The 25952-nt window shown below is 38.8% G+C and overlaps 1 protein-coding gene across 12 annotated transcripts in view; it reads left to right on the top strand.

The window, feature by feature from the left end:
- The first annotated feature begins 638 nt into the window (after positions 1 to 638).
- PPP1R12A (protein phosphatase 1 regulatory subunit 12A) overlaps positions 639 to 25952 on the top strand; it is a 169936-nt gene continuing 144622 nt past the window's right edge. For 10 of the 12 annotated variants that reach the window (XM_069584120.1, XM_069584112.1, XM_069584111.1 and 7 more), the window contains exon 1: positions 647 to 1449. In XM_069584120.1, the coding sequence (XP_069440221.1) occupies positions 1213 to 1449 (237 nt within the window). In that variant the 5' untranslated portion in view covers positions 647 to 1212. Of the gene's footprint in view, positions 1450 to 25952 lie in introns of all 12 variants that reach the window. The other 2 variants (XM_069584117.1, XM_069584119.1) reach the window with 2 other exon arrangements.

Here is a 25952-nt window from a genome sequence, read left to right as displayed (position 1 = left end):
GATAAAGTATTTTGAACACGTGACCTCAAATGATGGTTTAAGTATGTTATCGTCATTAAAACGGCAGCACCTAGAACAATGACTGGCTCATAGTAAGTATTCAATAAATACCGGTTAAATCATTTGCGTAATACTAACATTCCTTTTGAACTCTAGAAGCAGTTGGATCTTTATCCATCATTAGAAAGCAATGGAGCAGGAACCAGAAATCCATTAAAAAGTCAGGACCAGTAGTAACAAGGCTGCGCTAAACTCAGAGATAGGGGGACACAGGATTAAAGAATTCAAGGGAAAGAAGACCCAAAATACGTGTGAGAGAATAAAACAAATACCCCCCCCCCGAAACACACATACACCCCAAAGCAAGAAAAAAACAAGCATACGAAGAAAGATGTTTCTATAAGTGAAGGCTGGCAGAAAGCCACTGCAATTACTGCAGGTCAACCCTTGTCACCAGGCGGTCACCTTGGGCTGAGATCTGGTGTAACTACTACCAAAGACCTCGACACACAGACCCCGCTTTTAAAAGTTCCTGTGAGTTCCTTGGAAAGGGAAATCACTAGCGCTTAATTCATGACCTGTCTATCTAGCCTCCATTCCATTCAAACAACGCAGCCAATAGGAAAATCCTCCGCCCTGAGGAAACGACTCGGCCTAGCCGAGACAGCCCAGGTAGCAGGTCTGTCCCGCAGGGCCGCACTACGGCCCGGCGGTGGGCCTCTGGAGCCCCAGGAGCTCTCTGCGGGGCAGGACAACCTTCCTTCCCTGTCTCCGCCCTTCCAGGTCGGCCCCAGCCCCTGCAGACCAGGCGGCCCGGACCACACCCGCTTCCCTCCGGTGGCCTGGCCGCCCCCGCCGCAGCTCGCGGGGGCTCTCTTCCTGGGGCGGGCGCAGGCCCAGAGCGCATGCGCACTGACCGAAGGGCGCCTCCCTGCCCGGATCTCGCGAAGTTACGTTAGATTGGCCGCCGGTGACGGGTGGCCGGGCCGGGGGCGGGAGGGCTTCTGAGGTAGGAAGGGAGGTCCGTTCGGCCGGGCGCGCCGCCCCAGTGCTCTGTGGGATACTGGAAGTCTCGAGCGTCTCCTCCTGGTTCCCAGCCCTCCTCTGGCCGCACTCATAGAAACAGTCACACACCCCGTGCCTCCCCTCTCTTCCCTCTCCGCCTCCCCCTTCCCCCCCTCGCGATAAGAAGACCCGGCGGCAGGAGAGGGGATGAAGATGGCGGACGCGAAGCAGAAGCGGAATGAGCAGCTGAAGCGCTGGATCGGCTCCGAGACGGACCTCGAGCCTCCTGTGGTGAAGCGCCAGAAGACCAAGGTGAAGTTCGATGATGGCGCCGTCTTCCTGGCTGCTTGCTCCAGCGGCGACACGGACGAGGTTCTCAAGCTGCTGCACCGCGGCGCCGACATCAATTACGCCAATGTGGACGGACTCACTGCCCTGCACCAGGTCTGTGCGCCCCGCCGCCGCTCTCCCGACCCTGCGAGCCCTCGTCGGCCTCCCGCTCGGGCCTCTCCTCCGCTCCTGGTCTCCAGAGGCTGGGGGCGGCGGGAGACTCCCTGCCGCGGGGTGAGGGGGCGGCTTCCCGCGAAGGAGGGAGGGAAAGAGCTGGTGGAGGGAGGGCTCTAGGCTTGAGGCCCCCGTCAGACCGGTTGGTGGTGGAGTAAGGGAACGGGCGATTTCCGGGGCCGAGGGGAAACGGGCCTGTGGTCAGGTTGGGGCCCCAGGGCCATTTGTGGACGTGGGTCTGGGGTTTGGGGTCGAGATGGGGAGGGGTGTAGTGGGGCTGTGCCTGCGTCCCCGGCGTCGGTGATCGGCCAGGGGACGGAGGATGCTGAAAATAACGACGAACAAGAGGCCCTAGGGACACTTGGGTAGAAGGACGTCTTTGGCTTGTTAGGTGGGCTTTGGATTTGTTGTAGTTTTTAGGACTTGATTACAAATGGTGATGATGATAATAGTAATCAAGTGCCCTAAGCCGAGTGCCCTGATCGGACGGTTTCCTGTTTTCTCTTTTATTACTCTTGGTCTCTGGGGAGGGGGAAACGGTGTAATTAGCTGATCTGCACCGGCTGAAAGGGAGAGTATGAAAGTGGGTAGTGTAAGGAAGCGTTCTAAAAGGGTTTGTCCACCGCGGGACCGGAACGTACGGAAGAGAGTCTTACTCCGAGTCGAGTTTGCCGCAGTGTCAGAGATCCTTTGGCCCCAGTTCCTGGAGTGTGTGTTGGGTTTAGAAAGAGAAGAATAAATAACGAGGCAGTCTTTTCAAAGCCAGTTTCCAAGCTCTGGTTTTTCTTTGGAAGGGGGGGGGGGGAGGTGGGAAAAAAGAAAGCTGGTCACAAACTTTTCTCAAAATGGATGCTTTGTGCATGTTAAAGTTTTATAGTAGTCTGATTGGGATCTCTCAATGTTAGCCAAATAAGGAGAAACTATTGGCAATCCAGAGATAATGTTGCTTTGCCTTTAACAGGCCAAAAGCAACACAACCACGTAGAGTTCTGAATAAAAAGCAATTTTTCAGTGAGGGTAATAGGTGTCAAAACATAAACTCTTTACATTTTCTTAGTGGGCAACTTGGAATGACTGGAAAACAACTTTACAGCAATAGCTTCCCCTTACAATGAAAAAGACTTGTAAACTAAGTCAAATTTGCCTTGCTGATAGGTGGAAAGATCCTAGCTTTATTTCGATGAATACTGTAACAAAAACTTGTTTGGGAGGGTGAAACTTGCGCGTTGATACTTCATGCATAATACTTTGCTGCCCTTTTAAAAGAGGTGTGTGGTGGCATTTTTCCTTTTTACTGCTTCCTGTTTAGTGAATGATGACCGTTTTAAGTTTTATTTAATTCAATTCTCATATCAAACTTGGCTTATAGCCTTTGTTTACAAGTTGCCTGGATGAACTATAATGACTGACAAATTGCAGGACAAATCTGGAATTTAGCATGTGGCACCCAGTAAAAATACAGCATGGTCTTTAGCTTTATCTGTTACATTAATTTAGCGTCTAATGTAAAACAAACTTTTTGTTTGACTGATTTATTTTAAGCTATAGCATAACTCTAGATTCTAAAAACATGATGTTGAAATGAAAGAAACTTTTGGTATTAGAAATGATAATTATATAAGGTGAATCTTTTCAAATTTCTTTCAAGTGTAATTTACATGGTTTAGTATGAAATTCAGAAAGATTAATAACAGTATGTTATATTAAAATTGTTCTATAGAAATATAAAGTTATGACGGATGTTGAAGAACCCAGTTATATTGCCTTGGAGGAAGGGGAAAATTTTTAATACTTAACATTGCTATTGATTTTAGGTAGAGAAAATATATCTAGCAGGATTCTTAAGAGTTTTTTTATTTTCTCCGATAAATTTGGACATGTTGCAAGAATTATCGGACTTACCAGTGTCTTCCTGATTAACTGAATTCAGTGGTTAGTTTGGCATTATATAGGTGTTGTCTTTATTAGATATTTTGTTTTAGCTGACAAAAGCTTAAGCAGAAGTTTCCAAGTTTATGCATAACTATTTGCATAATATCTTTTTGTAATGTATGTATTTGCCCATTCCTTAACTCAGTGAAGCCAAAGTCTTAAAATATCAAGCATTAAAATTTTTACCATGTTTTCTACACCCTCATTTCTCTTTTATTAACTCTTGTACTTTTTTTGCCTTTCTGACAGAGAACAGGGAGTTCGCTTTGGGCAAATTCAGAACAACAGATAGTGAAAGGTGATAAATACAATAAAAAAATAATCACAGGACAATTTTAACCTTAAAAATCTCTTGAATATTGATTGCTTTAAATACTTAAATTGTAAAAGCTAAAATTGACCCATTGATTTGTTAAATAGCCCTTGAATAATTTTTTTTTTTTAATTTAACCTCTTGAAAGCGCACAGAACAGCCAGAATGGTTTTTTACTAGATTGATTATTGGTTAGTCTTTTGGGCTGTTCATTTACATTTTTGATTTTGATCAATTGTCGTAAATTTCACTGCCAGGAGAAAAGTTTTAGGAGCTTTACAGCCCACAAATACACTTCTTAATTTAGTATTTTACTTCCATCTTAATGTGACTACCATATATTCAAAAATTTCTTTAATTGGTTGAGTGTTCTTTCTCATTAGAAGTTACAAAAGATAATCAGTTTCATCTTTTTAGGAGGGTATAAAAATAGGTCATTTATTAAAGCAGAAAACACAGTGTTTTCTACAAATTTCCTACCTTGGTCTCTGGAATAGCCCCCCTTTCCCTAAGCCCTTCAGTAGCTAGAAAACAGTACTGAAGTTACAATATAAACTTCTGATTTTTTAGAACTGAGGTCTACAGTAGATTTTCATTTTTACTAGTGGGCAATACTCAACTTTGATTTAAGACCTACCTGGTAGAGTTTTATACTATAGGATCTGTATCTATATTTCAGTATGCTTTATAAAGGTTTTAGGAGAGTAATAATAGTTTTCTGTAGAATGCTTTATTGCTGAATCTTATTAATAACTGCTGCTGCTAAGTCACTTCAGTCGTGTCCGACTCTGTGCGACCCCATAGATGGCAGCCCACCAGACTCCCTCGTCCCTGGGATTCTCCAGGCAAGAACACTGGAGTGGGTTGCCATTTCCTTCTCCTATTGATACTGGTGTGTATAAAATATAACACTGAGATTTCTTCTAACAGTTTGAGTTTAGCTTTTTGATTTCTGCTTCCTCTGTATCTGTGACTTCGAAGTCAGTTTCCAGTTCAAACACTGCTGCAGAGCTCCAGTCCTTCATTTCTATTTTTCGACTGATGAAACAGTGTTAAGTAAAATATTCTTCAATATGTTGTGATTTTATATTTGAAATATATCTTCAAGTAGAGATACAGTAAATAGAGGTCCACCCCCTTTGCCATAGAATAGCAACTATTTATTTACATCAATATCAGGAATTTCTTTATATTCAACCTGAAATGAATTTTTTTCTTTCTTCACCAAGCCTATTCTCATTGATGCCTCTGTTGATGACAATCATGTCATTAATCTCTAGATTAAGCTTTGAACATTTGAATTATCCACTTATCCCCTTGCCTACATATACCCAATCAGTATTCATAACTGCCTTTTCATCAATTCTTGCCACTCCTATCACCAGTCTAGGCCATCCCTTTAATATCTTTATGCCTAGAGTACAGTACCAGCCTCCTTGCTTCCCCTGCCTCTTCTCGTGGTCGATCCAGTCCAGCGTTCATGCTGCTGCCACAGTAATCTCCTCACAGCACCGTTTCAGTTGAGCCACTCCTCTCCGAAAGTGCAGATTGAAAGTGTTTCATTCTTTGCTTATACCCCATGCATCTCCTCTGTGTTAGTTACAGCTTTTACCTTTTTTGTTACTTATGTATCTACGGTCTTGCCTTTTCCACCACTATACTGCTTCCCTCTGCCAGTCAAAATCGTGGTCATTCTTTAGGGTTCGACCGAGTTGCAATCCAGAAATGCTCTTTCTGTCCTTCGAGTTTGTATAATACTGTTTCACTGGAGAGACTCTCCTTTGGATACTCATTTTACCTATTTCTTGCCTTTTTGCTGCTATTAAAATGTTTCTTACTGAGTAACGTGTGTTTTAAATTTGGTCTTCCCTGTAGGCAACTGTAAGGACCCAATCTTCCACAGTTTTATTTTTCCACATCCTGGCACATAGTAGGTGCTCAGTAAAGAATGATTAATTTTATCTTTTACCTCATATCATAGATAGGAAGTTTTATAGTTGTGTGTCGTAAGATGAATCATTCAAACACTCACACCCAGATACTTAAAGTATAATTCTAGCACATGGTTGAACTTGTCAATCTTCTCCACAGATACTTTTAATATCTTGAGATTTAAACTTTCTAAAATGTTAACCTTCTTCCTATTAAAAAAAATACCCTAAACCAGTTTACCTGGAGATAGAAAAATACTCACTTTATCAATTAATTTGCTGCCTTTATAAAGATCTGAACTAGGTCCTATGGCAGAATACTACAGAGTGGAATTAAATCCATGTTCTACGCTATTATAATTTTAAAGAGTCTCTTGTTAGAGAATAGTGTAATTGTTATATATGAGAAATCTCTTTAAAACTGAATGTAAAGTTTATAATTGTTTAATTACTATTTTTTTGGTGGGGGATAGTAAGATCTTGGAAGAATGTATTGGATCTCTTATAAACAATATTAAAATCTGTGTTTAAAAAAGTACAGTAAAAAAAATAAATAAAAAAGTACAGTATACTTTTTCTACATAACTTAAGTTGCTTATTGCTCTTCAGACCTTTTATTGAAAACATCCTAACCGTAAAAAATAAAACCTAAACAAAACTAACCCTGAACTGGCCCCTCACTTCCTGCAAATAGATGGAAAACCCTAGCCATATATGGGGTACACTGGGAGATCACCGGTGCCCACAGCGCCGCTGCTATAATGCCTTCTCTGCAGCTGATGCTTTTGCACTTCCTGGCAACAGTTTTGTGGTCTGACTTTGCAGTGTCGTAACCAAGACCATCTTTCATGTGCTTTCAGCTACAGTGTGACTGCAAGCTGTGACTGAGCATTTTCTGGTGTAGCTAGGTAGAAACATTAGGTGGAATAGAGGGGAAAAGTTATTTTGATTATCTGTTTCTTACATCTTACAGTGCTGTTCACATAGGAGATGTACTTTAAAAACTGTCTAGTTAGATAATTAAGAAAAAATGGAGACCCTTAGAAGCCTTTGGCGGGAGGTAAGATGTAGAACATTGTTTTGTTCCTTCTGTAACATGTTACTTCTTGACATTTCCCAGAGTCGCTATTTTCTCTACCTTCCTGCCTGCTGAAAATTGTAGTTTTCACTCCACTTTTCTTTTGAAAGTTTGGGGGTGGGGTGTGGGTGTGGGGGTGCTCCATAATCATGTTGGTAAATGCAGTATTGGCATATATCTCCTTGAAAAGTTTAAGATCTCCATCAGTCGTTTTGAGTTTCTTCTAAGTTGCAGTTGACTGTGTAGTGTTACATTATCTCAGTGTTGCGTTGAGAAGGCAGATTGGCTGGTGAACATTTGCTGAGGATTTGTTACTTGTGAAATACTATGATAGTTTTATAACCAAGATCTCACTTAATTCTCACAAGTCCTTTTTCTCTTGCTCAAGGTTACCAAGATAATAAATGGCAGAGCTTGGTTCTGGCACAGGTATATAAGAGCCTAGACTTATTTACCACTGTGCTGTGACTGCTTAGTGACTAAGTCGTGTCCGATTCTTTGCAGCCCCACGGATGGTAGCCCACCACGCTTCTCTGCCTGTGGGATTTCCCAGATAATAGTCCTGGGGTGGGTGGCCATTTCCTTCTCCAGGGGATCTTCCCAGCCCAGGGATAGAACCCTGGTCTTCTGGTTGGCAAGTGGGTTCTTTATCACTGAGCCATCAGGGAAGCGTTAACACTATGCTTCATGGCCTTTAAGTCTGAAGAAGAAAGTATTCTTAAATCTTTCAGTCATTATGGTTGATGATTAGTAATTGGAATTTTCTATGGTAATTAGCAGAGAATCAAATGAAACATGTATACACAGATATAATTTTTCTTCATCTACTTTTATTTTAGCTAGTCAAAACTTTTAAGAGCTTTCTGTGGTAAATGAAATGCAGTAATACTATATCTAAATTAATCTCAAAATCTATCCTAAATTTTAGGAACTGCCAAGATTGTTTTTCACTGACCATTATGTGCATAATAATGCTTTGGGAAGGTGCAAAGGAAGTTACAACAGCCACAGAACTCTTTTTAAAGAACAGAGTTTACTTAGTCTTTAAACATCTCAATTTTTCTTTGTCCTAATAGCAATTTATACTAATGCTCTAGGCATTTTTATATACTCATTTATAGTAAATGTTTCATACTACACATACAACTTTTTCAATGAAAAGATACAAATTATAGGTAAACTGTTTATCAGTGATAATTAAGGAAAGCAAGCAAGCACTGACTTGTCGCCACCATTTAGCTTAATCTTCTGAAATTTTCTATACAGTGATTATTGGTACTTAAAATTAGGACTTAAGACTTTACATGAAATGCTAGTAAAGTTACCTGAATTAACTTCTGAATTAATAAAACTTTTAAATATTCATCATGTTTGATTTTAATCAGAAGCCTTTAGTTAGTAGGAATATTCAAGTCATAAGAATATTCTGTTCCTTAAATGATTTTGCAAAATTTAGTGAAATTTCAGATCTTTCCTTGGAAAAGGCAGTAGAATTTTCTTTTTTCTTGTTGATAATGAGTGAGAGCACCATTTGAAACATGATTTACTTGTTGCCTATCAAGTCATTGGTTCCCAGAATTTTACATTTCATTGACCAGTAAAATGGTTTTTGTTTTTATGACTGACAGAGGAGAACCTAATTTTTCTGTTGTTGTGTTAGGGCATTAAACACAAACAGCTTTGTCACCTACTGTCATCATTTCATAAAAGAAATACTTTAACAAAATAAGGATTAGTATCCAAATGAAGGACAGTAGGGACTCATACATCAATCTGTAAGATTACTGCTATACTGAGAACACGTGTGCTTGATACTCATTCATGAAGTAAGAGTAATTGAAGGTGAGCAGATTTCACAACTATTCCTGACGTTCTCCATTTGGTAGACACGGGAGAGAGTGCAGGTGGTGGCATACAGTGTCACAGGATGCAAGTGCCTTGTTCCTGATCATTTGGTAAGGAGCAAAAAAGGAATTTATCTGAAGAGATTGAGGAGATGGGTGAAAGCTTTCTGTAGGAACCACTGGTTTCATATTTATATTTACATAAGTCGCTGCATGTGTGATCGGTCTCTGGAGTGTATTTCCCAGCTTATTTATATTAAGGCACAGCTCAAAGCATTGACCACTGGGGTGCACAGTAATTCTCTTCCCTTACTGTTTGAACCCTAAGTTTGGCACCTGCACACTACCTGCTGTTGTTAGTGTATCTTATCTCCAGACAGAATAGTGAATTCCTTCAGTTGGGAACTTTGATTAATTTTTCTGTAAATCCCCTTTGGTGTCTGCGTTTTATTTTAGCGGGTACACGGTAAATGTTGATTTTTAAAAAAATGAACACAGTAGACTAATCTTGGGAAGACCATAGTTCATAGAGAACAAAATGATGACAATTTGTGTGAGTAAATATTAATAGCTAGCAAACATTAAAAATATTCTAATGAAAAAGTGTGTGAAAGTCACTCAGTCATGTCCGACTCTTTGTGACCCCATGGACTGAAGACTATATAGTCTATGGAATTCGCCAGGCCAGAATACTGGAGTGGGTAGCCTTTCCCTTCTCTAGGGGATCTTCCCAACTCAGGGATTGAACCCAGGTCTCCCACATTGCAGGCAGATTCTTTACCAGCTGAGCCACAAGGGAAGCTCAAGAATCCTGGAGTGGGTAGCTTATCCCTTCTCCAGCGATCTTCCCAACCCAGGGATTGAACCAGGGTCTCCTGTGTTGACGTGGATTCTTTATACTGATGATTTACTTTATAATCACAGTGTAAAGGTAACTATTATTACAATCAGAACTTAGCAGGATCTTAGATTTTTTTCTTGCAACGAATGTGTTTCTGATTACCAATAAGTAGAATTTTGATCAGTTTATGTAACATACTTTAAAAAATAAATTTCTTTAAACAACTCACTCAGGGTTGATTTAGAAATGGAACCCATAGCATATTGTCATTAGAAGCTAATTCATATTTTCTAATGATTTTATTCACACTTTTCCCCTAAACAACACTTTCACTTTGGATCCCAGTATGTCAGGATTTTTCTGACCTTATTAGTGTTTTGGTTGTTTATCTTTTCATTGTTCTGCTGGCTAACCACAAAAAGACAAAGTTGAGCTCTGTATTACTGCCCTAAGTTTGCTTGCTTGACTTGAATGCTCTTTCATGGGTGGAGACATTCCACATTGTCATGTGTTATTATATAGGCATTTTTGAAATTACATTCAATAGAAACCATGGAAAGAAATGAAGGCTTTCCTCAGCTGTCACCTTTTGGGTAATCTATTTACATGTATTATGTGCATTGAGGGAGATATTCCATAGGGAGAGAGCGTCACTGACTAAAAAGTGTTACTTTGACTTGATTATTAACCCGAGCTGAAAATACATGTTTAACATGTTGCCTAACAAAGGAAAATGATAAGATTGTAGAAAGTTTGGGTTTTTTTTTCTCTTTATTTTATTTTTTTACTTTACAATATTGTATTGGTTTTGCCATACATTGACATGAGTCTGCCACGGGTGTACGTGAGTTCCCAATCCTGAACCCCCCTCCCACCACCCTCCTCATATCATCTCTCTGGGTCATCCCAGTGCACCAGCCCCAAGCATCCTGTATCCTTTATTGAACCTAGACTGGCAGTTCGTTTCTTACATGATAGTATACATGTTTCAATGCCATTCTCCCAAATCATCCCACACTCTCCCTCTCCCACAGAATCCAAAAGTCTGTTCTATACATCTGTGTCTCTTTTGCTGTCTTGCATACAGGGTTATCATTACCATTTTTCTAAATTCCTTATATATGCATTAGTATACTGTATTGGTGTTTATCTTTCTGGCTTACTTCACTCTGTCTAATCAGCTCCAGTTTCATCCACCTCATTAGAACTGATTTAGATCTATTCTTTTTAATGGCTGAGTAATACTCATTGTGTATATGTACCACTGCTTTCTTATCCATTCATCTGCTGATGGACATCTAGGTTGCTTCCGTGTCCTGGCTATTATAAACAGTGCTGTGATGAACATTGGGGTACACATGTCTCTTTCAGTTCTGGTTTCCTCGGTGTGTATGCCCAGCAGTGGGATTGCTGGGTCAGAAGGCAGTTCTATTTCCAGTCTTTTAAGGAATCTCCACATTGTTCTCCATAGTGGCTGCACTAGTTTGCATTCCCACCAACAGTGTAAGAGGGTTCCCTTTTCTCCACACCCTCTCCAGCATTTATTACTTGTAGACTTTTGGATCGCAGCCATTCTGACTGGTGTGAAATGGTACCTCATTGTGGTCTTGATTTGCATTTCTCTGATAATGAGTGATGTTGAGCATCTTTTCAAGTGTTTGTTAGCCATCTGTATGTCTTCTTTGGAGAAATGTCTATTTAGTTCTTTGGCCCATTTTTTGATTGGGTCATTTATTTTTCTGGAATTGAGCTTCAGGAGTTGCTTGTATATTTTTGAGATTAGTTGTTTGTCAGTTGCTTCATTTGCTATTATTTTCTCCCATTCAGAAGGCTGTCTTTTCACCTTGCTTATAGTTTCCTTTGTTGTGCAGAAGCTATTAATGTAGAAAGTTTATATCATTTTATTGAATACTTGAATAGTACAAAGGAGAAATTTGGCGAATTGATACCTTTTTAGAAGTTAACCATATGGGAAAGTATAGTTTCCTGGAATAACTGTTAAAACAAATACACACGTCAGTTACCTTTACTTTGTAGTAAACAAACTAAAGTATATACATTTTATTAGCCTTCAGAATTATTTTAGATGGTTCTAAAATTAATCTAGTATTTCTGCTTTTTGCTTGGAACATTTCTGACACTTTTATATTGGAGCTTTAGCTCCAGAAGCTTCTTTTGAATATCCTGTGTGTTTACTTTTTAGGGGAGAGTTTGTGAATTTTGAAAATGATAGACATTGGAGACATGTCTGGTGATTAAAGTAGATCTGGGTAATCATGGTTACTAAATACTGTCAGTAATTGAATGGTATTTTCTAAAAAGGTTATTCTTAATTGGAACATGGTCATAAAGAGTCATCTTGGATTTAGTCAACTCTTGATTGCATTGTTTGAACTTTAGTGTGCTTCAGAATTTCTTTATGATTAACTTTGTGTACTGTTTGTTTCTGTTCTAAATTTTGCATGAAACAAGTAAGTAGCTTACATAGCTTGTGAATTGACCATGTCTTTTTTTTAATGAATGTGTTTTCCACAAAAGATTTTGACGCTGCTGTTGCTAAATCATGACTCTGTATTTCATTATTGATTTTTCTCAAAGATATGTTCATTTGTGCCATTTTTCTTAAAAGATTAGAACAGATAATATATGTTCCACAGTTTATATCCTTTCTAATTGCGTGAAATGCCCTGCATAAAAATTTTGCCTCATAGTCAAGTTTTTTCCCTTTCAGAATGTCTATTGCTATTTAATTCTTTCAGCCATCTTTTTTTTCTTTAAACACTAAAATGTCTTTAAATTTCTGATTTTTCTCATTGTGGTTGAGAAAAGCATTATCATGAAAATTACTCAAGTAACTGCCTTCTACTCTTGCTTTTTGTCTTCACCATCTCTTTTTTGTTGTTAAACATGGCTTACTTTCAAGTTTGTTGTTTTATATGTATTTTATCTGAAACGAAAATTGAAGAAGAATAATTATTTAAGTAATTAAAGACTCATAGAAGAATATAAAAAAAGAACAATTTCAGGCATGGAGCGTAGCTAGCCCCCATTGAAAACTTCAGTAGACTCCCTTTATCTGTCTCTGTCCGATATATAATTTTATAAAAGTGAGATATTTAATTTTCTGGTTTATAACCGTATAATAAATTATACAATTTTTAGAAATAACTCTGTGATAACGAATATTAGGTCCACTGTGTGAATACACATGCACATCCCTAAAGTTTATTTTTCTAGTTGTCTGATGATGGATAGTATGGTTTCAATTTCTCGTGATAATGGTAGACATTATACTATATCTTACTCGTGAAATTATATTGTTCAGACTGTTTCTTCGAGATTTTACTTGCAATTTTATGTTTTGCCCAAGATAGCATGCTGTTCTAATGCTTGTTTATTCAGAAGATAGTTTTAGTAAAATCTCTAGTATATGCAGGCCTTCTAGGTGTCCCAGTGGTAAAGAATCTACCCGCCAATGCAGGAGACGCGGATTTACTCCCTGGGTCAGAAAGATCCCTTGGAGTAGGAAATGGCAACCCCCTGTAGTATTCTTGTTTGGGAAATCCCATGGAAGAGGTGCCTGGCTAGCTACAGCCCTTGGGGTGGTAAAGAGTTGGCTGTGTCTTAGCGACTGAGCGCTGACACGCTCACTCGAGTATATTTAACACAGAAGACTAACCCTGAAAGTACTCCGGCTGACACGCATATTGCTTTCATAATGGGATGATGTCATCTTCCTTCTCTGAGGTACCTATACGAAAATCTATTTTATTACTCTGTGTTAATAAAGTTTGTTTGGAAGTTGTTTGAAATATTGCACAGTATTTGTATTTGCTGATAAATGATGCTGTTATTCATGTAGTGATTAACTCATTCATAAATAAATATATAAATCATTATTTATCATCTGCCTAGCACAAGATCCCTTTCTGCATGTAGTGTATAATCAAGAGGAGGCGCCAAAAAATGTAGAATAGAGATCTAGGGTGAAAGGAATTTTTTTACTGGGAGGACTTAACTTAGAATATCAGGAAAGTCATCCCTGAGAAAGCTGTGTTTCAGTTACAAGGAACTTAACAAGTGGCTTGAATCTTTCTTGACCCTGTTCCATCCTCGTTTTCTGAATGCTCCTATTTGGTTTCCTTTTCTGGTCTCTTTCTTTCTTCTTAAATTTTCTTTAAATTTTCTTAAATTTTACTTATTTGTTTATTTTGGCTGTGCTGGGTCTTCGTGGCTGCCCGTGGGCTTTCTCTGTCGCAGGGGTCTCTCTTGGTTGAGGTGCGTGGGCCTCTTCGCGCGGTGACTCCTCTTGTGGAGCCCAGGCTCTGGACACGCTGGCCGCAGTAGTTGCGGCAGCTCAGGGGCTTACTTGCCTCGCAGCATGTGGAGTCTTTGACCAGGGTTTGAACCCACGTCCCCTGCACTGGCAGACGGCTTCTTACCAGTGAACCATGTTTTTTCTTTCTTGAAGAAAAATGTTCCAAAGTTTTCTTGCATTGTTTTGCTGTTTACTCGCTAAGTCGTGTCCAGCTCTTTGAGACCCCATGGACTGTAGCCCTCCAGGCTCCTCTGTTCATGGGATTTTCCAGGCAAGAATACTGGAGTGGGTTGCCATTGCCTTCTCCAGGGTATCTTCCCAACCCAGGGATCAACTCCTCGTCTCCTGCGTTGGCAGGCAAATTCTTTTACCATTGAACCACCTGGGAAACGCCGAAGTTCTCTGTGTGTCTCTTATTTTTTCTTTTCCATATCATTCATTCTTATAGTTTCAGCTGTTCTGTTTATATGTTCTGTTTTCCTTTTTATGTAATATACATCTTATTTTTTACATCATCTGTCTTCCATTTACTAAACTACAATCTCAGGGTCTTGTGTTTTCTCCTTCCACTTCCAACATACAGTCAGTATCTTAACATGCACACCTGAAAAAAAATACTTCTAAACTCATCCTATCTTTTTATATATTCAGTTAACATAATTAAAGGCCTATTACGTGTTTCACACTGTTAAGAACTGGAAGGATATACTTTAAACAAAAGAGATACCAACACTACCCTCACAGAGTTCAGCATAAAGTGAAATTGCTTAGCCATCAGGAACATGCAAATCAAAACCATGATGAGTACCACTTCACACCTGATAGAATTACTATAATAAAGACAACAGATAATAACAAGTATGACCGGAGTGTGGAGAGATTGCACTCCTCCTCCCTGCTGGTGGTGATGGAAGATGGCACAGCAGAACAGCTGCCGTGTAACCTAGCAGTTCTCCACAGTGTGGGATCAAGAGGACTGAGAACAAAATGTGTACTTAATGTCTATGGATAATAGCCAAAAAGTGGGGCCAATACAAAATGTCTATCAGCTGATAAATAGATAAGTAAAATGTGGTTGTTTTGTTATTGAAATCAGTGGAATGTTATTGGTCAATAAAAAGAAAGTAAGTACTGATACTTGCTACAACATAGATGGATTTTAAAGACATTAAACTATGTAAAAGGCACTACTAACGAAAGACCGCTTTCGTTATAGGTTTCCACTATATGAAATGTTCAGTATAGGTGAATACATAGAGACAGATGGTTGATTAGTGTTTGCCAGAGACTGAAGGTATTGAGGGGAAATAGGGAAATATATGTCTTTTTCCCATATAACTGCTAATAGATAGAGTATTTCTTTTTAGGGTGATAAAAATGTTCTAAAATTAATTGTGGTGATGGTTGCATAACTCTGAATATACCAAAACCTTTCAATTACACACTTGGAATCAGTTTAGTTCAGTTGCTCAGTGGTGTCCAACTCTTTGTGACCCCATGGATTGCAGCATGCCAGGCTTCCCTGTCCTTCAGTATCTCCCAGAGTTTGCTTGAACTCATGTCCATTGAGTCAGTGATGCCATCCAACCATCTCATCCTCTGTTTCCGCCTTCTCCCTCTACCCTCAGTCTTTCCCAGCATCATTTCCAGTGAGTCGACTCTTCTCATCAGGTTGTCCAGAGTATTAGAGGTTCACCATCAGTCCTTCCAGTGACTGTTCAGGATTGATTTCCTTTAGGATTGACTGGTTTGATCACCTTGCTGTCCAGAGGATTCTCAAGAGTCTTCTCTAACACCACAGTTCAAAAGCATCAATTCTTTGGTGCTCAGCCTTCTTTATGGCTCAGCTCTCACATCTGTACATGACTACTGGAAAAACCACAGCTTTGACTACATGGACCTTTGTCGGCAAATTAATGTCTCTGCTTTTTAGTATGCTGTCTAGGTTTGTTGTAGCTTTTCTTCCAAGGAGCAAGTTAATTTCATGGCTCCAATGATTTTGGAGCCCAAGAAGATAAAGTCTGTCACTGACAATATAATTTCCCAATTTTGAACTAGTCCATTGTTCTGTGCCTGGTTCTGACTGTTGCTTTTTGACCTGAGTATAGATTTCTCAGGAGGCAGGTCAGTGAAGTGAAAGTGAAAGTCGCTCAGTCGTGTCCGACTCTTTGGGACCCCATGGACTATACAGTCCGTGGAATTCTCTAGGCCAAAATACTGGAGTGGGTAGCCTTTCCCTTCTCCTCCAGGGGATCTTCCTAACCCAGGGATCGAACCCAGGTATTCTATATAGCAGGCAGATTCTTTACCAGCTGAGCCACAAAGGAGGCAGGTAAGGTGGTCTGGTATTCCCATCTCTTTAGGAATTTTCCATAGCTGTTGTGATCAACAGAATCAAAGGCTTTACCGTAGTCAATGAAGCAGATGTTTTTCTGGAGTTCTCTTACTTTTTCTGTGATCCAGTGGGTGTTGGCAATTTGATCTCTGGTTCCACTGCCTTTTCTAAATCCAGCTTGAACATCTGGAAGTTCTCAGTTCACGCATTCTTGAAGCCCAGCTTGAAGGGTTTTGAGTATTACCTTGCTATCATGTGAAATGAGCACAATTGCATGGTAGTTTGAGCATTCTTTGGCATTGTCCTTCTTTGGGATTGGAATGAAGACTGACCTTTTCCAGTCCTGTGGCCACTGCTGAGTTTTCCAAATTTGCTGGCATATTGAGTACAGCACTTTAGCGGCAGCATCTTTTAGGATTTGAAATAGCTCAGCTGAAATTCCATCACCTCCACTAACTTTGTTCTTACATTTGAAATGGGTTGTTATATAATGTATGAATAAATTTATAGTAAGCTGTTGTATTTTTTATGTATTTATCACTATTCACCACTAAAAATTGAGGCTGTAATTCTCTTCTACCAGTTCCCCAGGCCCAGCCTAGGCTTAGTATTCATCAGTGTAGTTATGATTACCTAGAAGATGGCCAGTTATTGTTATTGTCCCTGCCCTAACACAGCTTGCAGTGTATTAGATATAGGGATAAATATAAGGATATTATGGGACTTCCCTAGTGCCTCAGATGGTAAAGAATGTGCCTACACTGCAGTGACCTGGTTTCAGTCCTTGGGTTGGGAAGAGCCCCTGAAGAAGGGAATGGCAATCCACCCCAGTATTCTTGCCTGGAGAATTCCATGGACAGAGGAACCTGGCAGGCTACACTCCGCGGGGTCACAAAGAGTCAGACACGACTGAGCAACTAATGCTTTCACTTTTCATACAAGGAAATTATACATTTAATGAAATTATACATTAATGTCAGTTACGTGTAATGATATATAATGGTTGTAGTACATAGTGGTATGGAAGTTGATGAAGGCACATCTCACCTTGTTTTGGGGAAAGGGAAAACTTCCTGAAGAAAGTTATTTTTTTTTAGCTGTTGAGTGATTAGTAAAAGTTAGCAAAGTTGTAAGAGAGAAGAGAGTACAGCAAACTATTTCAGAGAGAGGGACTAGTATGTGCAAAGAGCTGGAGGTATGTAGAGGTGTTGCAGGATTTTATCAGGTTAAATGAGAAAATCAGATTTTCTCTTTAAGAAGAGTCACTTTGGCTGCAGCGTGGAGAATGCAGCTGAAAAGAGGACAAGACTTGAGGCAGGGAAACTAGTTCAGAAACTTGAGTAGTCTAAGAGAGTTGAACTAGTTTAGTGGCAATCTAGTTGGAAAATAGTAGATGGACTCAGGACATATTCAAGAAATAGAATTGGTAGGAATTGGAAGTGGTTTGACTTGAGGGAATAGAAGCAAAGATGCGTGTGCACTTGGTTTCCAGTTTGGACAACTAGGTGAATGGAGTGCTTTTCACAGAGTGTATTCATTCAGTCAGTGCTTACTTTGTGCTTATTCTATAGATCAGAGGCAGAGTATATGTGAATGCTCTTTGGGGAGACAGGCAGTAAACAAGAAATTAAAGTCAAGTGTGAAATACATGCTAAACGATATGTAGGATGTTGAGAGGGGGCTTGCTTACAAATAATACATAAAAATCGTTGAGAGAGTTTTTTTGTCTTAGTCTGTTTCCTTAGATGTGTCTATTTTCTTAGGTGTATTTGAGTAACAAACAAAAGTGAATTTACAAAGCCGCAGGGAAACCACAGGATAAGGATTCGTGGTTAGAGTTTTTTTTTTAGGGTTTTGGTGAACTATCCAAAAACACATGCGAAATTTTTTTGTGTGTGTTTTTTGTGTGCCTTTCACTTCAGAAGAATTAATTAAGAACTTTAAGTCAAATTTATTTTTATGATATTGTAGGAGAAGGTGGAGTGTGTATTTTTAGGGGTACGGGGAGAGCTAGAGCACAGAACTGTTGGAAAGCAATAAAGGAGTGGTAGTAGTAACAATCCAGAAGTCTTTTATTGCCTTAAATAATCACTGTGAAAATAAGGTCATAGGTTAAAATGAAAGACGAGAGTACTTTTTCTCAAAGTATGTTTGTTTTTGCTAAAATTGTACAGTTAAAAAATCATTCAACACTCTCTGGGAATTCCCTGGCAATCTAGTGGTTTGGACTCCAGACTTCATTGCAGGGATCATGGATTCGATTCCTGGTTGGGGAACTAAGTAGCTGCAAACCTTGCAGAGTGGCCAGAAAAGAAAAAAATGTCTCTTAACTTTTTTCAGTTTTTAGATTTACAAAGTTGTGTTTTCTGGAAAAATAAAAGTAAAATTCTGTTTTTAAGCAAGAAACTTTTACATTGATACATTTTTTCTTTTTTGCTCAAAATATTTCTAGAGTTCCTTTGAGTATTTGTGACTTTTTTTTTTTTTGCATATTTAACTGTTTTTTTTTTTTTTTTTTTTTAAGTTGCACAGTTAGTGAGAAAAGTAGCAGTTCTACAAAAAGATTATGTGGTTTATTTTGACCTGGAGCAGGCATCATTGGATTTGTTTTAGCTTAAATGAAATAGGAAATGGTTGAATGGTTGTTATATACTAAACCTCAACTCAAAATTACCGTGGCATTTACCCCCCCACACACACCCAGCTTTTTTTTTTTTCCTGGCCATGCCATGAGGTGGTTGGGCTTTTAGTTCCCTGACCAAGGTAGACCCTGGACTCCGTGCAGTGGGAGCATGGTGTCTTAGCCACGAGACTGCCAGGGACGTCCCTTTTCTGCCCTTTTTAACTTACCCTTGACATTTAAAGCCAGTCTTACTTAGTGACGGAGGAAGATTATGTATATGTTTGTTTTATGTGTGAGATTGACTGATTATATGTAAATTGTTCCCTTTTAAATACACTTAAGTGACAAAAAGTTGCAAGACAGTATGTATGATATGATTCCATTTGGGGGGAAATATTTGCATAGAAAGTAAATCTTAATGGGTATCTCTGAGAGGGAATTATAGATATTTTGGATTATGCCATCTTTGAGTTGTTTACAACAAGGAGAAAAAAGTAATGAAGATGAATCTGGACTGGAGGAAAATGCCTAAATGGGCGCTTCCAGTAATGTATTCAGGATTCAATATAGAGACATTGACACAATGAATATTAGTGTTTTAGTCTTTAGCCACTCGAGGAAGCTGCTATTGGTGGTTAAGTATTTCTGTATTATGCCAGTCTTTTCTCTGAACCTTTTATTTCATAAGGAAAGACTGATTATCATTAGGATGGTCACCTAGGGGGAGTTTTACAAGTAAGAAAATGAATTAGGAGTTTAGTTGGATGTATTTTGAAGCTTTTGGCAAATAGACTACTGAGAAAATAATAAGCATAATTTCCAAAAAGGCAGATAGTTGGAGTTTTTGGTTTGTTTTAGAATATTTATTTGGCTGTGTTGGGTCTTAGTTGCAGCACAAGGGATCTTTCATTGCAGCGCAGACTGTAGTTGTGGCGCTTGTGCTGAGCAGTTATGGCACAACCATAGTTGCTCCATGGCATACGGGACCTTAGGTCGCCAACAAGAGATTGAAACCCAAGTCCCCTGCTTTGCAAGGCGGATCCTTAACTACTGGACCACCAGGGAGGGCCCATGGCAGATAGTCTTGAAGAATAAAGAGATTTTTAAAGCTAGAAAAGCAATTTTTATATGGTGAGTTCTTTTACCTTGTTTCATACGAATATGAAAACCACTTAATAATGAATATCTCTTTTAAGAATGAATTGCAAAAATGTCTACAAATCTCTAAGAATAGAATCAAGAATGTTGAAGCCTAGAGTTACATGCATTTTATGAAAACATTTTTGAAGACAGTGAAAAGAGGGCTGTTAGGAGTTGTGAAATGGATCAAAACTGGGAAGAAGGAAATGAAATAACTGGTGGTACAGCATTTAATTTACCTGTGCATTTGTTAGAAATGGTCTACTACTCTGTCTGGCAGAATTCTAACATCCATTATTAAGTGGATAGTTTTACAAGAGGTTATGTGAATCACTGGATGCCAATTTGAGTTTTCTGAAGACAAGTTTTATGTTGACCTATCTTCACTTCCTTTTTTTGGCAAGGTTAGCAAGTTCAAATGAGGGAAGTTTTGCAAATGTAGCTTGATTTTGCAGTACCGCACTTGGACAGGCTCTTGTTAGATCTTTGTGGTCAACGTGACAGAAATCTGACATGAATATTAGCAGGATTATATGGATTAACCACTGGATGAACCACTGTATACTCGTCACTACTACTCAGCCTACTGATGAATCACTCAGCATCAATCCAGAGGGAAGACTAAAGTAGTGGTCCTTATGTTCTTGACCCTATCTCATTCAACATTGAGTTCCTGAAGTAGTATTAGGTTGGCCAAAAAGTTTGAGTTTTTCTTTAGGATGGTATGGAAACACTCAAGTGAACTTTTCAGCTAACCCCAAATAGATAAAACTGTAGAAGCTGAGAGAGAACTCCAAAAAGTGTGAAATAGTAGGTTTTAAAAAATAAAATGAAAGGATAATGGGTATTAATTTACATTTCTGCATTAAAATATTGATAACTATAGGTTGGTAGAGACCGTCTTTGACAAACATGAGAAAAAGGTTGCTTGAAAGTTAAAAAGCAAGCCTAGTGTCTGACCAGAGTATAATCATTTTAAAATGTACTAATTCAGTGTAAAGCTAAATTAGTATTTAGTCCAGATTTTTTTAAAAAATCTTGTTTCTTTACATTGTGAAATCACATCTGTAGAACTGTGTCTGGTCCTACAGTTTTTGATTTGTAGGCTGTTTCAGCAGCTCCTACCAATGACAGCTTTTTTTTCATTACTCAACAGTTGAATGGCTTTGTATAACAAAATTATTTCTATAGGAAACAAACAAACAAACTATATTCCAGTCCTCTTGCTAAAGTTTTTAACAAATTTTTACATAGTTATAGACACACACCTGTAATTCTTTATATACCCTAGATTCCCCCTCCCTAAATCATCAGCTCAACTATTTTCTTTTGAGTCCCTTGAAAAAACAAAGGGAGTAGTTTTCAAAACCACAAACCAATATTTAGCCTTGGTATCAGGAGAGCCGCTAGTAGGAAAATGGTAGAAGGACCTCTTGCACATGTTAGAATTCTCTAAGTAGGAAAAGTCCATTAGAACTAGCCTAAATAAAGTAATTCATTGTAAGATTATAGAGATAGCTTGTAGAATCTGAGCTTCTGGAATGAATTAGAGCCAAGAAGTCTATGCAACCCAGGAAGTCTTCTGTGTCTCATCATTGTTTCTAACAAATATTTATTCTGTTTTATAGCAAGCTAAGTTTCTTGTTTTCTCAGTTCAGAAGGAAAAAAAAAAGGCTACCAACAATTTCAGAGTTTATATCTGGTCAGGGTATCCAGAGACATTGATCACCCTGAGTTTTAATTCTGGGTTCCCAGGAAAGGGATCAGTTGATCCACCTTTTAGGTTACTCATATATCATCTGAGGTCATCAACAGTAGCTGGTGGGGCTGATTCTCTCTGAACGAACATACTTACTCTGTCATTCTGACTAATGTATTATGAGAATATGAGGAAGACAAAGCTAGAATTGAGTCCATAAAGAAGCCAATACTGATTATTTTAAATATACCGTTTATAAAAGTGAAAAAGCATAACAAATTTTAAATCTTAGATCAGCAGTTCTTAAACCTTTCTGTTTCAAAGCCCTTTTATACTCTTAAAATTTGAACAGACTACAGCTCACAGGGTACGTTAAGCTGGGGACATCCCAATTAGATGGATTATGTCAGTGTTGGTGTCATGGGTATATCACTGTATATTGCTTTCACAGAGTTCTATCATTAGGGAAAACTGGGCCAGGTAGTATCTGTTTCTTACAACTACCTGTGAATCTATAATTATCTCAATAAAATAATACTGACTTGTTGGTTACTATTATTTTTTGCCTACTATTATTTTAATGTAAAAAAATAGGGAAGAACCCAAAGACCTTTTTGTTCATGTTGACTGTCTTCCAATATTTAACAAATTAGAAAGTAAAACTCAAAAATCTTTAAAATATTTATTTGTTTTAAAATAACTCATATATGCAAATATACTGGGTTGTCCAGAAAGTTCGTGAATAACATGTTAATGGAAAATAAGCATTTTGAAAGTCAAAAAATTTAATGAAGAATGGCATTGTTTTACATTTTGCAGTTTTTAATGTCTTGCTTAATAGAAGATAAATGGATTCTTGTAACTATTTCTGCATGTTGTATGTTGTGATTTCACCTATATAGCTTCTGGAAAATTCCACCATTACATTTGTGAGAGAATGAGAATGTTAACCTTGCCAGACTTCCTGTAAGGGTTTCACAGAGCCTGTGAGCTAAATAAATGAAAAGATACACCAGGTTCATGGTTTGGAAGGTTGACTCTTATAAAGAAGTTAATTCTAAACCAATCACAGATTCAACACAAGCTGAACCAAAATCCCAGTTGTGTGTGTGAGAGAGAGAGAGAGAGAAATGACAGTCTGATCAATGAAAAAGGCCAAATATAGCCTGGTTAATCTTGAAAACAGAAAGGTGTGGGGGAAGGGACAGATTGGGAGTTTGGAATTAACATGTACATGCTGCTATATTTAAAATAGATAATCAACAAGGACCTACTTGATAGCACAGGGAACTCTTTCAATACTGTGTAATAACCTAAATGGGAAAAGAATTTAAAAAAAAATAGATACATGTATTATATATAACGGAATCATTTTGCTGTATGCTTGAAACTAATACAATACTGTTAATCAGCTTTACTCCAATATAAAATAAAAATTAAAAAAGAACAAAAAAGGTGAAAGGAGTTACTTACTCTGATGGAAAATAAATGGAACTCACTCAGCCTACCCATATGGAAAAACGGTTGACATCCTATACCTTACATCATACACAAAGATCAATTTGAGACAGGTTGTCGATCTAAATGTGAAATATGTAATAATATTGAAGAAGGTAACATATTAAGATGTCTTTGTAAACTTGAGGTAGGGAAATATGTTTAAACTGGACACAGAAATCATTAACCATAAAAGAAAAGACTGATTAATTGGAGTACATTACAATGAAGAATTTCTGTCCCTCCAAAGATAACATTAAGAGAAGTAAGCTTCAGAATGGGAAGATACTTGTCTCACATAGAGTTGACATAGAGCTTATCTTCAGGGATGTGTATGTGTGTGTATATATGTGTGCTTAGTCACTCAGTTGTGTCTGACTCTTTGCGACCCCATGGACTGTAGCCCGCCAGGCTCCTCTATCCATGGGAATTCTCCACAAGAATACTGGAGTGAGTTGCCATCCCTCCTCCAGGGGATCTTCCCAACTCAGGGATCAAACCCAGGTCTCCCACATTGCAGGCAGATTCTTTACCGTCTGAGCACTGGGGAAGCCTGGTGTTGCTGCTAAGTCGCTTCAGTCGTATCCGACTCTGCGACCCCATAGACTGCAGCCCACCAGGCTCCCCCGTCCCTGGGATTCTCTAGGCAAGAACACTGGAATGGGTTGGCATTTCCTTCTCCAGTGCATGAAAGTGAAAAGTGAAAGTGAATTTGCTGTCATGTCGGACTCTTAGCGACCTCATGGACTGCAGCCCACCAGGCTCCTCCATCCATGGGATTTTCCAGGCAAGAGTACTGGAGTGGGGTGCCATTGCCTTCTCCAGGGGATCTTCCCTACCCAGGGATCAAATCCAAATCTGCATTGCAGGCAGACTGTCTACCATCTGAGCCACCGGGGAAGCCTGTGCCTTTCATACTGAGAGCTCTCGGAATGCACTGGAGACTTAATTGCCTTAATGTAATCAGATTTGCATGGGGGAAGAGAGAAGAGGAAGTTCTACCAGCAGACCAATTCCAGAGGCTATTGCAGTAGCTCAGACAAGAGATCTTTTCTCAGATGGCTCTTCAGTCGAACACTGGTATTTTTACAACATGTTTAAAGGCATACAAAGTGGGGGAGGGTATAACAATTCTATGGCTTGTATGTTTGAGATGATTGATAAACATGAGTAAGCTAGAATTTTTCACTGTCTTTAAAATGTGCTGAAGGAGGTGAGTGAGAAAGGAGCTAAACCCAAGTGATGGAAATGCAGTCAGGGTTTTGGGTCTGAAGGAGGTTCAGTTTTCAGAAATGGATAATAGTCTGTGAAGAAGGTTGCAAGAATGGATGATGGCACGCCTAAAAGTGTATACTTAGTGTATAAAATGGTAAAAATTTTGCAATGCTGAAGTTAATGAATTAAGGTCTACTGGAGAATTAATTTCATAGTTATGAAAAATAGCAGCTTGGAAGCCATTTCAGTAGTTCAGCTCAGAGATTAAACTATTCCTTCTAGTCTCCCTTTAATTTTATTTGATACTGTAGGTTTCCTATTTACTGAGAAAGACTTGGGTTTTGGATCAGTATTTTGTAATTCTTATCTTCAGAATTCTGTGGTAAAGTTACAAAGTGATTTTTATTAGCTATCATAAGAAGTTAGGAATTGATACATTTTTTTCTGCTTTCCCTTTTCAAGTCAGTAATACTAACTTTCTTAGCCATGCTACATTCTCTGTTTTGATAGAGTTGCATAAACTTAATACTAAATTGAGAAATGCTTAAATAATTTGAACTGATAGTATTCACCTTTTATAATGACTAACCCAGGAAATTGAAGGTTTGTGGTTTTTTTTATTCATATGTTCTATTAATGCATTAACTTTTTTTTTTCCTTAGGAATGAAATTCTTAGTGAACAGCATGAAGTATTTTAATTTTATGTAGTTCTTACAAAGATCAGAAAAATGTTTTTTTAAGGACAAAGTAATTAGTGGAGATTATATTTTGAAATATACTTTGAAGATTCATTTTAATTGTTATCATAGTTGTCTCCTACAGTTCTTTTTCAGTTGGGTCTTATGGGCTAATTCACATAGGCCCTTTCCTCACACTCCAAAAACTCCTTTCTCCTCTCTTTAGTCCCACCCAAATGATAAATATGATTTGTTGTCAGTTTACAAAATGATTCCACCCCGTTCTATTTGAAAGCAATATGGCATTAAGTAGAAGCTATAGTTAGGGCATAGAACTTTTAGTTTGTAACAGGTTCTTATCAAAGGCATGAAAATTCATATCTTTCCATCTTTACAAGGACCTATCTCTGGGAATAATGGTAAACCCAAATAATTATGTTTAACTGTGGCTTAGCTCAGAGAGTAAAGCATTCACCTGCAATGCAGGAGACCCTGGAGAAGGAAATGGTAGTCCGCTCCAGTATTCTTGCCTGGAGAATTCTATGGACAGAGGAGCTTGGTGGGCGACAGTCCATGGGGTTGCAAAGAGTTGGATACGACTGAGTGACTAACACACACAGGTAATAGACAGTTTTTAGGCACATGTATTGTCTCAAAATAGTCATATGAAGTAAATATGTTTATTCTTATTTTTGTATTACACCAGTGAAGAAAATGTGGAGAAGGCAATGGCACCCCACTCCAGTACTTTTGCCTGACGAATCCCATGGACGGAGGAGCCTGGTAGGCTGCAGTCCAGGGGTCGCTAAGAGTCGAACACGACTGAGCGACTTCATTTTCCTTTCATGCATTGGAGAAGGAAATGGCAACCCACTCCAGTGTTCTTGTCTGGAGAATCCCAGGGACGGGGGAGCCTGGTGGGCTGCCGTCTAAAGGGGTCACACAGAGTCGGACATGACTGAAGCGACTTAGCAGCAGCAGCAGCAGCAGTGAAAAAAA

This window comes from Ovis canadensis, chromosome 3 (genome assembly GCF_042477335.2).
Source record: "Ovis canadensis isolate MfBH-ARS-UI-01 breed Bighorn chromosome 3, ARS-UI_OviCan_v2, whole genome shotgun sequence".
NCBI classification, from domain to species: Eukaryota; Metazoa; Chordata; class Mammalia; order Artiodactyla; family Bovidae; genus Ovis; species Ovis canadensis.
The sequence above is the reverse complement of the archived record's forward strand: the minus strand, read 5'-3'. Positions and strand labels throughout refer to the sequence as shown.